Source organism: Sebastes umbrosus, chromosome 15, assembly GCF_015220745.1.
Source record: "Sebastes umbrosus isolate fSebUmb1 chromosome 15, fSebUmb1.pri, whole genome shotgun sequence".
Classification (NCBI taxonomy): Eukaryota; Metazoa; Chordata; class Actinopteri; order Perciformes; family Sebastidae; genus Sebastes; species Sebastes umbrosus.
The window spans coordinates 16,044,511-16,062,933 of NC_051283.1; the positions used below are offsets into that span (position 1 = coordinate 16,044,511).

At 40.9% G+C, this 18,423-nt stretch overlaps 1 protein-coding gene across 1 annotated transcript in view; it reads right to left on the reverse strand.

The window, feature by feature from the left end:
* Positions 1–13,064, reverse strand: part of rapgef5a (Rap guanine nucleotide exchange factor (GEF) 5a) — a 62,032-nt gene extending 48,968 nt beyond the window's left edge. Inside the window, exon 1 of the mRNA XM_037794572.1 lies at positions 12,674–13,064. Within this exon, the coding sequence (XP_037650500.1) occupies positions 12,674–12,820 (147 nt within the window). The 5' untranslated portion in view covers positions 12,821–13,064. The remainder of the gene's footprint in view (positions 1–12,673) is intronic.
* Positions 13,065–18,423: the final 5,359 nt, after the last annotated feature.

An 18,423-nucleotide genomic window follows, 5' to 3' on the forward strand; every position in this document is an offset into this window, starting at 1 on the left:
TTTATTATTTGGCACGTTCTGTGCTCCATAGTTTTGTGAGACACTCAAATATCATTCAACTCAAATATAAAAATAATGAAATGACGGCATTGATTATGAAGGTTTTCACTATTTACAATTAACAGTTTTTAGGAATCTGTTAATGAAGTGTCCTGTACTGGGACATAATATTGAATCACACATTATATTATTATAAAGTAATTACATTGTACCAGCTTAAAAGAAACACCTGTATTGTTTTTATTGCCAATATATGGTCAATATTTAATAACCATTTTATAAAAAAAACATTTAATTACAGTACTTAAAGATACATGTCTAAAAAGCCTAATCTGTTACCTTCCAACCAACGCAGCGAAACCTTTACAGTTTTCATGTTTTATTGCTTTACAACACTGAATCACTGTGGTTTATTACACTGATCAACATGTCAAAGTGAACAATCTCTACTAAAAAGCACAGAATGACTGTTTGCATTAACATTTACCGCCTTTACACCGACACGCCCAAGTTATCACTGATTGAATGGAGATCACTTTTGTGTAATCAAGGCGTGACAAGTGATTTCAGCTTAAATACACCAGTCTGTATCTGCAGTTTCCAATAGCTGGCTAGTCAAATACTTGGCTAAAATTACATAAGCACGGCAGAGGAAAAAAGGTCTTTTTCACAGCAGACATTTTCACTTGTGAGTAATAGAAAAGGCAGAGGTGTTACTAATACCATTAACAATGGCTCTGTTATATTCAAGTGTCCTAGTGAGTCATGACAATGTGACAGCGAGGGCAGAACGCACAATAGCAGGACCATGAAACTGAGGCAGCTAAATGGAATTCAGCCATCATTCATTTTGTTATTTACACCTGTGTTTTTTCTACTGTGACATGTCAAAATGTATGCTCCTATCTTCGCATATTCCAAACAAATCTGTGAAAGGCCTACTGAAAAGGATACCAGAGATTTTTCAAGGCACTGAACAGGAGGAATGGAAAAAAAAGTGGTACAGCCATCCTCAATAACTGAGTGTCCATGAAAAATGGGCAGTGAGAAAGTGGCTGAGATACTAAGCATACACCTGCAAAACAAGGCGGAGAAGTTTCTATGGTCTGATGAGACGAAAATCAATCTTTTTGGTACTAAATGTTTGGCCATGGTTAGCGGTCATGTGGAGGGCATGCTTTTCTGCAGCAGGCCTAGGAACGCTTTGAAGATAGAGGATAAAACAAATGCAGCAAAATAATAATCCTGGAGAAAAAAGTTGCTGCTGTCTTCAAGAGAACGCTGAATTGGGGGAAGGCTTGTTTTTCAGCAAGAAAACAAAGCCAAGGCTCTGATTTCAAAAATAACAATGAAGTACAAATATTTTGTAGATTTTAACTGAGCCTTTATTGTGTGAATACTATTGAGATCCAAATGTTTTTAAAAACAATTTCTTCCGTACGTTTTGTGGACTCTAACTACTTCTGCATACTTTCAGCTACAGAAGTCATTCAAAAATCTAAATATTCAGCTCTTTAAGAACTACTTCTGCTGCTAACCCTACTACTATCCCACTACTACTGCTGCTGCTTCTACTACTGCTGCTGCTGCTACTAGCCTACTACTACTACTACTGCTCCTACTACTACTATCCCACTACTACTGCTGCTGTTGCTACTACTGCTGCTACTACTAGCCTACTACTACTACTGTTGCTGCTACTGTTGCTACTACTACTACTACTACTACTAATAATAATAATAATAATAATAATAATAATAATAATAATGGTGCAGCTGCTGATATTGCAGCTCATACTACTACTACTACTGTTGCTATTGTTGCTACTACGACTACTACTGGTGCAGCTGCTGCTGTTGCAACTACTACTACTAGCTTGCTACTACTACTGCTGCTGCTACTGTTGCTACTACTACTACTACTACTACTACTGGTGCAGCTGCTGCTGTTGCTACTACTACTACTACTAGTAGCTTGCTACTATTACTGCTGCTGCTACTGTTGCTACTACTACTACTACTACTACTACTACTACTACCGGTGCAGCTGCTGCTGTTGCAGCTACTTCTACTAGCCTACTACTATTAAATTACTGCTGCTGCTACTGTTGCTACTACTGGTGCTTCTACTACTACTACTACTGCTACTACTACTATCAGTGCAGCTGCTGTTGTTGCTGCATTTCAGCAATGCTTTGCAATTAATTTCAGCTATCAGCATTCACACACATTTTCTGCAGGAAATACATTTTCTAATTTAGCATTTGAATTTGTACACAGTCTTGGAACAATACAGCATTATTATCAGTGGACACGGTGTGAGAAAATTTCAGATACTGGCATCTGCTTTGAAAATACCATGGTTACGCTGATAAAAATACAAAAGTGTATTAGGATGAGGATCACGTTGCCAGCGTTCATTAAAGGCAGACAGATCAGAAGCTCCTGCAATAGCAGTGCAACTGGTCTGTGAGCTCATTCAGTGAAGTGGGATCACTGATAGAGTCGTGGGTTTGATTCTCTCTGGAAACCCTCACAAGAAACTGAGCCTGTGCTAGAAATCGCTGCTGCCCTTCTCCTCATGACGAATAGGGAGATATACAGAGAGATCAAATGATGGAACAAATGAAAAGCACCTAAGCAACTGTGGAAGACGGATGCAGATGAGGAAATATAAATGAGTTAGCACGCAAGAGGAGAAAGAAGAGAGGAAGGCTGAACAAATCACAACAGCCTATGAATATATGACGGGGGATATGAGCATGACAGATGGAGCAGGAGAGACGAGGCGGTGAGAGACGGAGAGAACGTTTTAATTGTAATCGTGAAAGAGAGAAGAAGTGAGTCAGACAAAGACAGAGAGGGAGAGAAATGTACGTCTGTGGCTTTGAGATGCAAGAAAATGAAATAGATGATTAGAGAGCTGTAGAGCAGTGTGTGTGATCCTCATTAGAGCGATGATAGTGTCTGGGATGTCACACACACAAGCAAGCGAGGATACACACTTGCACACACACCTTATTCGAAGCAAGTGACTATATCACAGCTTACAGTACTCTTCATCAAAGGAATATTTGCTTTCTTGCAGAGAGTTAGAGGAGGAGATCGATTTCACTTTCATATGTGTGGATTAAATATAATGCTACAGCAAGCAGCCAGTTAGTTTAGCTTAGCATAAAGACTGGAAACAAGGGGAAATAGCTAGCCTGGCTCTGTCCAAAGGTAACTAAATCCAAAACATATACTGTAGGCTATATAAAGATGGAAGACATGACAGCTCCCCAAAAGTGAAGCCAAAACATCTTGATCGCCCCCTGGTGGCCGGCTGCAGTATAGGTCATAAATCTCGCCTCCTCCATGTTAGTGGATGGGACATGAGCAAAATTGAAAAGTCAAAGTACACATCAAATACATTTTTCCCAAAGATAGTTTCTGTCATTTTAGGTAGTTCTTATCATGCTGATGTATGTTCAAGTGTTTAATTTTTTTCTTTCTGATAAGTTTGGTTTTTAATGAGTTATTTGATGCTATAAAAAGGGGGTGAGACGTCATGATTGACAGCTGTGATTGACAGCTGCTCTGAGTGAAGTAGTCGCAGCCGGAGCCTCGGGAATTGTACGAGAGAGGAAACGTTAGTTTAACTTTCCATAACTGTCACGAGTCTGTGTAATAGAACGTGTCAATTTGATCATAAATGTAGTTATAGAGATATTAGGATTAGTTGTTGTGTCTTTCTAGCTGAACAGCTACCGCGGTGCTAACGTAGCAGCTAGGTGTCTCACGCTAAAAAGCTGGGGCCGTGCTCAGCTCTTGATTGCTCGGGCAGACGAGTGGGTGGGACCACGATACCGCGGCTCCAGACCCCCGATCACTACTACGCTGGCTCCAAATTACGTCAAAATTTCAAGATGACAGCTCCCGTATCCGGGGCATTTTGGCTTCACTTTTGTACAGTTGGAGAAGTGAAGAGGTGTCGTCCATCTATATATATATATACGTATATATACAGTCTGTGGTCCAAAAGCACTTTTTCCCATTCACAATAAAACGCAAGGCTGGAGTATAAAGTTTATCCACACTGGAGAACATTTTCATAAGAGCTTAGTTTTTGGCTGTGAAAAACGCCAGCTCGGGGGGGACGCCCTACGAGATATCAGTAAGGAAAGACTAGAGCTTTTTTTCTGCGTTTTTGTGTGTGACGACATGCAGTGTTTGGACTGGGGGTTAAGTAGAGCACACCAGCCAGCCAAGCACACAGACTAAATAAATTGTTTCTGACTCTCGCTATCTCTGTCTTGCTCCTTCTTTCTCTCTTTTGTCTTGGCCGCTCTATCTTATCTCTCCATCTCTTTGTCTCCCGGTCTGGTGAACACAGATCTCTCTCGAGAGGTCTTTGTTTCTCCACCATCATCTCTTCTCACTAACACTCTCTCAAGACACACCAGCAGCACCGGAGGAGTTTCATTCATACTGTATCACACGACGAGAGAAATGTCTGCTGGCCATGTTCCTGTGAGCCTCTTTGTCTGTGCCTCCGTTTTCTCACAACACTCCTCCATCACAGACAGGGTATACTGCTGCTGTCGGTACACCGGAGGCCGAAAGAGAGTGACAGAAGAGAAGACGAATGAGGAGGAATGAGAGCTATAAAGAGAGAGCACATGCTGACATGCTTATCTGTGTGATGACTTCAAAGTGTGTAGAGAGAGAGCAGCAGAGAGCGAGGTCATTATCTGCAAGAAATGGATTACTCAGATTAGATTGCTGAGCACAGTGAAGAGCTGTAGCGCGGTATGCTTGCAAGCGCCCTCACACACACATTCACACTAATCTGCTGTCGACTCCTGGACAGATTTGTCATACAGGGAAGTCAAAATGGAGACATCAAAGCAGCTAAAGCTCAATGGACAAACACACTCAGATTAAAGCTGTTAAGAAACCCACCTGACAGCCCACGCCTAGCTGCTAGCATATATGACCTTCGGCTTGCCAACACTTCAGTGATCTATAGTACACTTGTGATGACTAATTTCAGGAGTTATCAATCAACAGAAAATCAATCAGTATAGTTTCAACTTCTCAACTGTGAATATTTACTGGTTAGAAAGCTGAATATCTTGAGGTTGTTGAACAAACTATTTTAATGTCAAATTGTTTTTTAGAAAATGTTGATGAGCATTTTTCACTATGTCCTGTCATTTTAAAGATCAAACTATCATTTCATTAATCGAGAAAGTAATCTGCAGATTACTAGCTAGCACTTGCATCTCCAAACGACAATATTTTGACACCATGAGACCAGAGCATATAAGAATTGGAAGTAGTCACCGTGAGGTCACCCATTGGTTTGTGAACTGCCATTTTGAAGCCTCAAGTTCGGCATTTTGGCCGTCGCCATCTTGGTTCTTTTTGCAACCAGAAGTGACACGAGAGGGTGGAGCTAAGCACAACCAAACGCTGAAGACGTTTTCAGGCGACCAAAACATTTTATAATTAACTTTCATGAACTGAAAACACACTGTGAAAGGGTTAAAGTTGTAAGACGAAAAAACGGACAACTCCCAGACCAGACAACGCTGTTGTAGCAACCTGTCAATCACAAGGTAGCCACATCCTAAAGCATCCCGTTTTATGGTCTATTTTACTCTAAATGGGACCATAATTTACGAAATGATCACGATGTTGAATGATCAACATCATGCTGTGTTGAAGAAGACTTGAAACTAGCGATTGAGACCATAAACTCAAGCTTACAATGTTTACTAATATCATATTTATACACAAAAGTAGAAATCAAACTCATTCACCTTATTTTAAATCCCTAAAACGTTTGAAAAACAGCTAAATAATTTTTCTTTGTTCCTTTGTTGTCATTCCTATATTTATGAGAATTTGCTAATTCTGCGCATACACTTTCATTATTGTGCATATTTTCTTTCATCTCAGTAAAGTGATTTCCTAACTTTATTTAAGTTGTTAATAAAGTTTGGAAGTAGTATTAGCATACTTGCCCCTTCAGTCAAATACAGTGGTTCTAGTGATAGTGTGCGTAAATTTATACAGTATGTGGGTGTGAATGTGTGTTGAGCCTCTCTCCACCCCTCACTTGCCCTTTCATCTTTCTTATCTCAATGTATAATGCAGTTATGGACGTGAAATATTGCTGGCAGGCATAAAAAACACATCACAAGCCACTGTTTTGCTGCATATATAATGTAGAAATGAGATAATCTTCTGAGGAGTATCATCAACTATCCTCCAACACAGTGTTCATAAAGTCTGCTAGCTTACATTATGACTGGAATAATCTCATTTTACAGCCGAAATGATACGTTTTGAGCAGCACACAGTAAATCTGTATACAGTATTTGTGTGTCAACGTATTGTTAATCCATGTTTCAGTTTGCATTTTATTCAAGAAACTTTGACTTCACAACTAATGGTCACATTGAGTGCATTTGTTTTATAATAAACATCCAAATGTCCCATTTGAAAGTGAAAAATCTGGTATCATCTGGGGGCAGCAATACAATTTCCAGTGTGTAGTCAACCATAAATTTAATAAAGAGACCAGGAAAGACGAAGAACCTGCAACCCCAAACAAAAATGTCATGATTAAACTGGGGGTGCACCATGATTTGACTGTGTTATAATAAGATTGTTTCGTGAAAAATATGCTTCTGCATATTTCCACCTTCTCTACAGCAGCTTTACCACTAGACAAAAAAAGACTAACATCTGTCTTCAGTGGGAAATGTTACTGTACAATCGGCATTCATTTCCGGGACAAACGAGCTAGCTCCGATCGGCAGTAATGGAAACATGTGGACACGCTAATTTTCACCCCTTTTCTGGCGCCATTGCTATGACGACTATGACAGACTCTTTGTCATCTCAGCCACAAATTCCATCCAAGCAGCGGTTGAACGTCGTTCCAAATTAGTCGCCACCGAGTTTGAAAGAGAGACTGAAGTAACAGATATAAAAAAAGAAGTAACCGTTTGCTAACCCTGTTTTCCTGCGTGTTTGTGACGTTGAATGTGACTAGGGCTGCAACTAATGATTATTTTCATTGCCAATTAATCTGTCGATTATTTTCTTGATGAATCAATCAGTTGTTTGGTCTATAAAATGTCAGAAAATGGTGAGGAATGTGGATCAGTGTTTCCTAAAGCCCAAGATGACGTCCTCAAATATCTTGTAGAGGAGAGAGGAGTAAAGATTTTTCTTAAAAAGTTTCTCAAACCGATTAATTGCTTATCAAAATAGTTGGCATTTAATTCAATAGTTCCCAACTAATCGTTGCAGCTCTAAATGTGACATGTAAAACAGAAATGCATACTTGTCTACCAGCAATGGGAAAGGAGTCTATCGCATATTTTAGCAGGTTTTCCCACGTTTAAATAATCTGGATATATGCGCTAATCTTGGTGGAAAAAGGGTATCTCTTCAAGGAAGCCTTGACTTACTAGTCGGCTGTTTTCTGATTACTGTTGGCAGCGTTATCAGTGAAGAAAGTTTCACATCACATGCTGGCGTGCACACTGGTTCTTCCACTGTCAGCAACTAAATCCAACCAAGACTAACAGTCCACAGTTAAAACTGGTTGCAGAAAACTGACTTGGGGCTTGAGTATGACCTGTCAGCATCTGTGTTTCCAGCCCCGCTAAAGCAATAGCAGCCTGAGCTTTTGATTTGCTCTTCTACATTTCCTCCAGTAGAATCCTACGAGTATGTTTTAGGCCCAATCCCAATGCCTCCCTAAGGCCTTAAGCCCTGAACCCTGACAAGGAAATGCTTGAATGTGAGAGGCTGCAAGGGCTTGAAATGATAGAAATACAAATTGGACAGCACTTTGCAGCAACATATCACATTATGTTGACAATGCCAAAACATGTTATGTCCAATTGTGGGTTTTCATTTTATGTTTTTTTACTGCCTGATTTAAATGTCTTCCCGGCTCTTGCCTTACGAGACAAGAGGTAATTGTCAAATAGTCAATTTACCGGTGCTCATTTTTGTCAAAACAGTATCATTAAGCAAAATTAAAAGAAATGGTGAATAAACTAGGTCCTCTTTGTTTACCTTTTTTTAACGCCTCCACGCATCTTCTGGTAACCCTGTGTTTGACGTCACAAAGCTATGAATTGTGGGTAATTCCATCAGGCAAAGTCTGAAATGCAGACTTGCGGCAAGTGTGCATAAAGGGCTCAAAATGTCTGCGAGAGAGCCCTCAAGCACTTGACGATTCGACAATGGGACAGCCCTAAACCCTCAGAGACTTTGCGGGAACGCACCTTAAAGTCCGTGAGTGTGGACATTGGGATTAGGCCCTACTCTGACGTAAAGTCCCCCACACACATGTATTGGTAAGTGACTTTGGCTGACCATTAAGTGGCTTTAAAATCAGACACCTGACTGATCTGTGGTCAACTCTTTGGAGGAAGAGGAAAGACAACTAGCCAAGTTTCACCTGGTGTAAACTTCTACAGCGTGGCTACTGCACAGACAGAGCACCCTGGGAATTGTGTACTGAAAGTTGAAAAGTCGGTTCCAAATTTCTCTGCTCCCGTCAAATCGTAGCCAATAAGGGATGATTACCAGAGCAAGTCACAACAGAGAATAATGGAAGATTTTCAAAGGTGAGGCTGCTGCTGCAGGCTGGGACCAAAAGCGACAGATGGCTCTGTGCAACACAACAGTTTCAATTCACTTCATAAGCTGTCAGTGGACATCAAAGAAGCACATGAGGCAATGTCAAAACCTGCTTATGTCAGATGTTTTGCACTTTTACAGGCTCCGAATATTCGAACAAAAACAAACAATAGCTGACGATTCTGCATTTGCAACAAAAAAAGGTGTGCAGGTGTACACCTCTGGAACAGATGCTGTGATTTGAGACCATGTCACTATTTTCTTTGTCCAATTCTGAATGCCATTGTAGTGCAAAAACAATCCATTATAGTTCTTCTCTCATCTTTTAGGAGAATTTATATATGCATAATAAAAACAAGAGTCTGTTTGAGTGTGTGTGTGCCAGGTGAAGCATAGCCAACTGCCAATGTCTGGAGAGAACCAGTCTGCACAGAACAGCCATACCTTTACACCACTTACCCACGCCTCATCACACTCACCCACACATTCACATTAAGTTAAATGAAGACAGGAGAAGGAAAACTCAACTACATCTACTCAGTATTCCCCTCTCTCCTTCTCTTCAGCTCAGGCAGTGAACAAAAACACAAAGATGATACGGTACATGTCAGAGTTAAATGATTGAAACTAGGGCTGTCAAAGTTAACGCGATAATAACGTGTTAACGCAAATTTGTTTTAATTCCACTAATTTCTTCAACGCAATTTGCCATGTTTAGGTTGTAACAGGCTTACTTTTAAAGCTAGAGTGAAGATACTGGCATCACATGAAACTAGAAAAAAAGGAGGTTAAATAACGCATGAAATTTATGCTAAATTTTGACGAGGAATAACTGCCATGGCCATTTTCGAAGGGGTCCCTTGACCTCTGACCTCAAGATATGTGAATGAAAATGGGTTCAGCTGTTGTTGCCTGTTGGACTTGAGTTTGCCATGTTATGATTTGAGCATATTTTTTATGCTAAATGCAGTACCTGTGAGGGTTTCTGGACAATATTTGTCATAGTTTTGTGTTGTTAATTGAGTTCCAGTAATAAATATATACATACATTTGCATAAAGCAAGCATATTTTTCCACTCCCATGTTGATAAGAGTATTAAATACTTGACAAATCTTCCTTTAAGATACATTTTGAAAAGATACAAATTTGTGATTAATTTGCGATTGAATATTTAATTGATTGACAGCCCTACTTGAAACATAGTCTGCTATTTTGAGTGCGATGATCCAGCTGATTGGTGTAGCTTCATAATTTTGACACATCTGTAATAGTCAATAGTAAAGTAATCCATTCATTCAGCCATTCTTTATAGTTTCATTATAATGTTTTTGTCTGGACTATTATTTTGATTTCATATGTGCATATTCTGTTCTGCACTTCGTTATAGGATTACCTACTGTATGGTTGATTTATTACCACGCCAAGAGAATTTAATCGCATTAATCATACAGGTAACAGGAACATCACTTTAAATAACAAGATGCAACATGACAAACTGTTCATCTCCTCGGCCCAGAGTGGCTTTACAGCACAATTGTTGCATATCTTTAGCACATTTGGCACCAGTGGGACTGGAAGCGTTGGCACGCTGTCCCTGATTCCCACAGAGGCAATCAAGGACACATTTTCTCCTGGCTGCCACCGGCGACGATGATGAAGATGAGCGGAGCTGACACTGTGAGCAGCTATTTGGCTTGTCAGGTGTGTTTGAGTCACACACATTTACTGCTTACTAGACTAGAATTGTTGGTGATTGATTAACAAATTTGCCCCATTTGGACTGGGAGTTTATTTACTACAGAATAGAGCTGAAACAATTAATATCGCTAATTAGTCGATCAACAGAAAATGAATCTGGAACATTATTGTTAACCCAAATGTGAGGATTTGTTGCCTTTCTGTGTTTTATATCATAACAAACTGAATATCTTTGAGTTGTGGATGGTTGGTTGGGAAAAAAAACAAGGCATCTGAAGGTAGGTTATCATCACCTTGAGCTTTCAGAACTTGGGATGCCATTTTCACGGTTTTATCATTTTATAAACAAAACAATACAAGTACGCTAATTGTCATAAAAGAGATGTGGAGACTAGGGCTGCACAATTAATCCAATATTAATCACCATCACCATTTTGGCTTCCTACAATTAAATGAACATGATCGACTGCGATATTGACGTTCAAAATGCGTGTCCGCTCAAAGAAAACTGATGCATATCAAAGCAAGCGCTTCCTAAACGTGATCTCACAGAAATACGTGAAATGACCACAACCTATTGACAGCACATTACATGGTGGCGGCACGGAGCGTGTTGAAATAAGGTGCCGCCACTGCACCGTGTGCTTGAGAGAGAGAGGAGGTAGAGGATGTGTATTATTGCACACAATGTTTCTGTAAGTTATTAATAACTTACTCGGAACGCTGCTTTGTCACTTTTGACCCGCCAGCACAAACCCACGATATCTTCTAGTAAGCTCACCCGAACCAATCCGACCGACCTGTGGGTTGTGGGTCGACCCGAGCATCACTAGCGCACATCACTAGCGTGCATCACTAGCGTGCATCATTAGCGCACACCCTGCAGTGGCAGCCAGTGAAAAACTTTACTGAATGTTGTGGCTGCAGTCCAGATTAGAAAAGTAATATACTATATATTATTGTTGTTTATTGCACGGCTTTGTTGAGTACTTGTTCTGCATTCTGTTATTTCTTTAGAAACAGACAGTTGCTATGAATAACAGACCGTTGCTAAGGGCGCAGTTCTGATGTCGGACTCTGGCGGACCAATTTTGTGTCCAAATATTGATTTCTTAAGTAAGTAGCCGTGTAATAAGCGGGATAATGTCTGGGTTATTGCCCTGTCTGGGTTTATCTCACAACAATGACCGGCTCGCTGTACATTATTCCTTACATAACAGAGAGTAGATTGGCAAAGGGAAAATGCACTGAATTCAGGTGAGGAAGAATCTTATTTTAAGTCTCTCTATTGTTTTTTATTTAATTATTTATGTTCCATTGTATTCTGTTGTATATGATGGGAATTTCCTTGGAAAGCACTTTGTGCTTTGGGCTTGAAAAGTGCTCTACAAATACAATTATTATTATTATTATTATTATTATATTAATCTTGTCTTTATAGGTGGAGGCTTCAGATAAGCCCAGTGGGTTTTTTGCACTCTTCCTGCACTGTATATTATTCATTTATTTATGTATTTTTGTTATGTTGTATAGTCTTAAATTGTGCAAAATAAATAAACAAAATATACAACAATGTGTACTTCTTAGTGTATAGGCCTATGTATGTAGGTGTGTGTGTGTGTGGGGGGGAGGGGGGAGGGAGGGGTAGTGTTGCCTTGACTACCAGAGTGTGCAGGTATGGTGTCCAACAGCGATTATTATGGACACACACACAACCACACACATACACACACGCTTGTCTTTTTTTTATATATTTACTGTATTGTTATTGTTGTTATTAAATATATCTTGTCCTAATTGTTTGTTATTACTATTATGTAGTCATATTACTTCTTTATATTAGTCTTGTCTCTAAGTGGGTTTTTTGCACTCTTCCTGCACTGTATATTATTCATTTATTTATTTTTTTGTTATGTAGTATAGTCTTAAATTGTGCAAAATAAATAAACAAAATATACAACAATGTGTACTTCTTAATGTGTAGGCTTATGTATGTATGTAGGTGTGTGTGTGTTGGGGGTGGTAGTGTTGCCTTGACTACCAGAGTGTGAAGGTATGGTGTCCAACTGCGATTATTATGGATGTAGCACACACAACCACACACACACACACACACACACTACCTCTGCGACAGTAACGCCTGTAACAAAATGAAAACACCTGAGTCGTGACGCGGTTATGAAACAGCCTCGCGCCAAACAGACACACACACACAGGTATGAAAAGACACCAACCGTCAGTTCATCAGACATTAAACACGGAAGGGCTGAAGGACGGACAGTGAGTCAGTCAGAGGTCGGGTTTGTTTGAAAACACTCACGCTCTTCTTCCGCAGGTGCAGCCCGTGCTTCAGGAGCCCCGGTAGGTCCCGGATCTTGTGTTTGAGCTGCGCCTGGTCCCGAGCGCTCCGGTTCCACCGCAAACCCGCGAGCAAGCCGTCCTCTGCGGGCTCCGAGTCCTCCTGCATGGTGGAGGCTCCTTCTTCTCTTCTCCCGTCGGTCCTCCTCGAGCTGCCGCCTGCCACCTCTACTCCGGTATCCTCACGAGGCGCACCGCCACCGCCGCACGTTCGCCATCATGTTCCTCCTCCTCCTGCATCTGCACAAACCGAACCGCGCGCTCCGTTAACTACCTACTGAATGTGTATTCCGCAGCACGCGACGCCGCTGCTGCTCCACCCAATGGCTCGTGTGTGTGTGTGTGTGTGTGTGTGTGTGTGTGTGAGGAGGGGGAGCGGACACAGGTGCATGAAAACATTGCATCACTTCCACCTTTAATTCTCTGACTAGTCTGACAAAAGAAAGTGCGCATCTAATTTAGAATAATTTTCATGTTTATTCTAGGGCTTTCAGTTGATTAAAATAGTTAATCGCGATTAATCATATTTTACAAAAATATGATGATGTGAATTTTTTGTGCAAAATGTACATTAAAGGGACAGTTTGTAACTTCTTACATGTATAAATCACCCGGGTTGGTGTCCCATGCGTGCTGCTCGCGTGTGGCTACGCTGTTCAGACAAGACCAACAGAGGTTTTCCGTGTCTTGTGAAGTGACGGGGCTTCGCAGCGAGAAACGTTATTGTCTCTAACCAGGGTGCCGGTGTCTCCCCTGTTTCCTCCCACCGCGGCGGAAGGCTGAGCAGGAAAAGCCAACACTAGGATCAGCAGTGATTCATGGAGAGACCTTCGTCTGGTCAGCTAACATTACTGCCAAGCAGCTGAAATATAGAGTGATATTGTGGTTTTAGCTGACGTGTTTTGCCTCACTGTTTTGAGTGATGCTCGTTCATGTCTATTTAGAGCGAGCACAAGCGCGAGCCCGACGCTGACTTTCGTTGACTTAATGGCCACAGGTGTCGCTGTTAACAAGCATTTCTGAATCTTACAAATAGTGCCTTTAAAGGGAGATTTGTCAAGTATTTAATACTCTTATCAACATGGGAGTGGACAAATATGCTTGCTTTATGCAAATGTATGTATATATTTATTATTGGAAATCAATTAGCAACACAAAACAATGACAAATATGGTCCAGAGACCCTCACTGGTACTGCATTTAGCATAAAAAATATGCTCAAATCATACAACAGAGTCTCATGGCAGTTCATGAAATAGTCACGAAGTTGAATCTATTTGATTCGTGTACAAAGTTTCTCTTTTTTCCCCTGTGACGCTCAGCACGACTTTCAACAACACGTGAGGCACGTGTCAATTTCCGCTCCTGTCTTTTCCAAATAAATCTACTTAGTTAGGATTAGGAAAAGATCGACTTGGTTAGACTTCGGCAACAAAACTATTTAGGATTAGGAAAAGAGTTTGGTTTGGGTTAAAATAACTCTGGAAGTGCCAAATGTGTCAAATAAATCAACTTTGACACAGGATCGAACACCAGTCGTCTGGGTGAAAGTCCTGTGTTTTTTGACACACCCAAATAAATGTGAAATTCATGTCTATGTACACAAATCAATACATTACATTTCGTGACTATTTCACGAACTGCTGTGCGACTGGGCTGAATCATAACATGGCAAACTCAAGCCCAACAGGCAACAACAGCTGTCAGTGTGTCAGTGTGCTGACTTGACTATGACTCGCCCCAAACTGCATGTGATTATCATAAAGTGGGCATGTCTGTAAAGGGGAGACTCGTAGGTACCCATAGAACCCATTTTCATTCACATATCTTGAGGTCAGAGGTCAAGGGACCCCTTTGAAAATGGCCATGACAGTTTTTCCTCACCAAAATTTAGTGTAACTACATAGCGTTATTTAGCCTCCTTGGCGACAAGTATGACATGTTTGGTACCAATTGATTCCTCAGGTTTTCTAGGTTCATATGATGCCAGTATCTTCTCTCTCTGAGCACGCTACAACCTAAAAATCGCAAGTTGAGTTAATGCATTAAAGAAATTAGTGTCATTAAAACAAATTTGCGTTAACTTTGACAGTCCTAGTTCATTTATGTCGTACGTTGTAAACTGAATACACTTCTAAAGATAATAGTCCGAGGGGATTAACCAGAAGGCACCCGGTGGGGCTACGTCACCACATTACCGGGCTCATATTTCCTAAAGTAAACAAAGAGCAGCCACAGAGTGTATGTGTGTGGGAGGGTGTATGTGCTACATGGCAGAGCCTATGCTCCAGGTTTGGAGCTGTATTTTGTCCTGAGAACTCTGCAGAGCCTTGAGCTGTTTCATTCCAGTCTAACCCGAGGCAGAAAGTAGGTGAGCTGAAACACAAGAGGATCTCAACCCTCCACCCTGTGAGGTGTTAGAAGATGAGACACCATGTCTCCCCACTCTATACATTATCATAATGCTAATCATCATCCGGCAGTGCGTCTTTCCTCTTCCTTTGTCAGAGGCAGTGAATGTTTGCATAACATGCTGATTATAGTGGAGGTTTAAACTAGCACCAGTGTGTGCCTCCTATGTGTTAAAGGACCAATATGTCATATATTTACTGTAATAAATCATAAAATGACCATGATATGTCATCAGAGATAACGTTAACATGAGATTCTACCCGACCTGAAAAGCCTCGGCACATCTCTCTGTGATCCGTGTGCAGCTGGGTTATCAAGGCAGTGAGTATTTGAGACACACAGCCGGTGAAGTGATTCCGACTACTGCTAACCAGAGGCTCATGTGGTCGTGTCTAGAAGGTAACCCCCCAAATTGTGAAAACATGCGCTGCTATCAGTCACACCAGAGGACGATCTAGTATAAATGTATAAATGTTTATTTTCTCAATTAATGGATTAGTTGTTTGCTCTATAAAAAGTCAGAAAATGGTGAAAAATGTCGATCAGTGTTTCCCAAAGCCCAAGATGATGTCCTCAAATGTCTTGTCTTGTCCACAACTCAAAGATATTCAGTTTACTGTCATAGAGGAGTAAAAAAAAAAACAGAAATATTCACATTTAAGAAGCTTGAATTTAGACTGTTTTTTCTTTAAAAAAAATACTCAAACCGATTATCAAAATAATATGGTGATTCATTTAATGGTTGACAACTAATCGATTGATGGACTGTGATAGACAACAAATCTGTTTTTATTTTGAATCTGAATCCAACAGTAAAATGGAAATCAAAACCATGCATTTTGCAGCGTAGGAGTCAAGGACAAGGACAAAATTCACTGTATGGCTTGAAAAACAACTCATCTCTCTTGGGAAATTGGGGAAAGTGCAATACACTGGATTACAGATTACAAATGAAGATGAACTGAAAGATAATTCATTTGAATGCAGTAGATCCAAGAGGATCTGAGCCTGATATTTCAGAGGACATAAATCTGAGTTCAGCTTGAGTGCAGTGCGTTCAGTTGTACAACTCGGATGTCGAGTCTGCTTTCCTGATAGGATTTATAATCTGGGATAATTGGCCCCTTTCAGGGACTCAGATTACACCAACACCACTGCTGTCAGATGTAATGGGCCAGCATACATACTGTTTAGCAGCTGAATAACACACACAAGGAAAATTGGGGGTCCCAAGCAAAGGTCTATGGTTAACCCTTAAATGGGGTCAAGTACAACAATTTACTTACTGACTTATATGACTGACAATACATGTTATATGTATTTATATGAAAAATAAGTTTATTGTTATCATTAAAACACACTTGTCATCTGATACCCCGTAGATGTACAGAACACATGTGCCGCTAACGTAAAGATCTAAAGCGAACTGCAGCTTGACTAGCTAAGTCAAAATGCCTCACCAAAAATCAGAGACTCAAAAAAAGAAAAGCCAGGGTACAAGAGAAAACAAGAAAATGAAAAAGAGCAGAGAGGCAGTGGCCAAATTTCTGTACCAAAAAAGTGTGAAGAAGCACCAGCTATGACAGGAAGCTGAACGTGGCAAATGTGAGGAGCTGGCAGACGAGCAAATAAAAGCAGCTGTAGCGGGCTCATTTTTAAAGCTAGAGTGAATATACTGGTGTCATACGAAACTAGCAACCTGTGGGTGTGGATAAGGGGCCCAGTTTGGAAAATGTTGTCCCCCTGTCCATTATTCCTGATATCATGTATGCCATAATCTGCCAAAGTGCTACAAGAAAGCTAAACACAATTACTGAGAACCCGAGCCCATCAGTTCTATTCAGACCAGATAGCTGCATGAGATGTGGTGGACAGCGCTGAAGGTGAAGTCGTGAAACTACTGTCGGCTCTGAGGAGGGAAATGACGCCAGAGATGCCACTGAAGATTTTGCATGCACTAAAATGAACAAGGCCATTGAACATTTTTAATATAATCCCTGGAATTGGCATCGTTCAGTGCTCATGTGTCATATTGACTGAGAAGAAGAAGTATGATAATCAGTGCTCTTTTATTCACTGAAGTCCAGAAGCTAATTTTCAAAAGGACTTCAGTTAGGAGTTACATCATATGACGGGTAAATTCAATAGCACTCCAGTAAATCTGAAGAAAGCAGCAGAATTTGTATTTAGACTTAAAGCACCAGCAGACGCCTGAAAGTGAAAGAAGGAAATAAGGAAAACACTGCTGAACTGCTGAAGAAGCAGAAGAAGAGGAGGGGACTTTGGGCTTTCTTGTGCCGAGTCTGGAGGATGATGAAATATGCTGCTCTGCGGTCCCCGGGGACCGCTGAGTCCAGCCGCTCATACACACACACACACACACATACAGTCCCATATGCACACACAGCAAAATCAAATAGTACAGCATTTGAATGAATGAGCCCTACATAGTTGTGCACACGCAGTGCTTTACAGTACACCGGGGTTGCATGATGATGCACGGGGAGAAGAATGGATTATAGGGGGAGGGGAGGTGGAGTAAAGATGGGGAAAGGAAGCGGGGAGGGGAACAAGAGGGGCCGAAGCAGGGAGACCGAGATAGTAAACCAATTACCATAGGACTGGAGAAAGCCTTTCATCCCAAAACTGTCACCACACATACGCAAATATACACACTTTCTTCCGCCTCTCTCCTGCATACAAATACAGTATCCACACACACACACACACATGGTCAGACATCTCTCTTTATCACTCACACACACATTCAGAGCTCTCTTCAAACAAATGTACTCTTGATTAAATATTGAAGAGTGCCTGTAGCGAACTGAGCAGAGATACAATTCCTCTCCCTCTCTATATAGAGCTCTCTTCTGTCCATTGGAAGAAGAAGAGGAGGAGGAGGAGGAGGAAGAAGAAATGCCAAAGGAAGGGAGAGAGAAGAACACAGTGGTCTAAGGAAAAAAAGGCACAAAGAGGAGAAACAAGCTGGGACGCGATGAAATGACAGGAAAGGAGAAACTGAGAGCCGAATCTGGAGGGAAAGAAAAGTGAGGAGAGGACTGCCATACTAAAACGAACAAGGAACTGTAACACAATGTGACAGATAAGGTCATATATAAAAGAACAGAAGCAAGGCTCACACCATGAAAGAGCTGATATTGCTCTGTGCACTTTTTGGTAACTGCACTGCCCTTTAGTGCACTGCACAGACATTATAGAAATACTTTTTTAGCCATGCTAGCTGTCTGGTCAGTCCACCACTGTGGTCCAGACTGAAATATGTCAACAACTATTGGA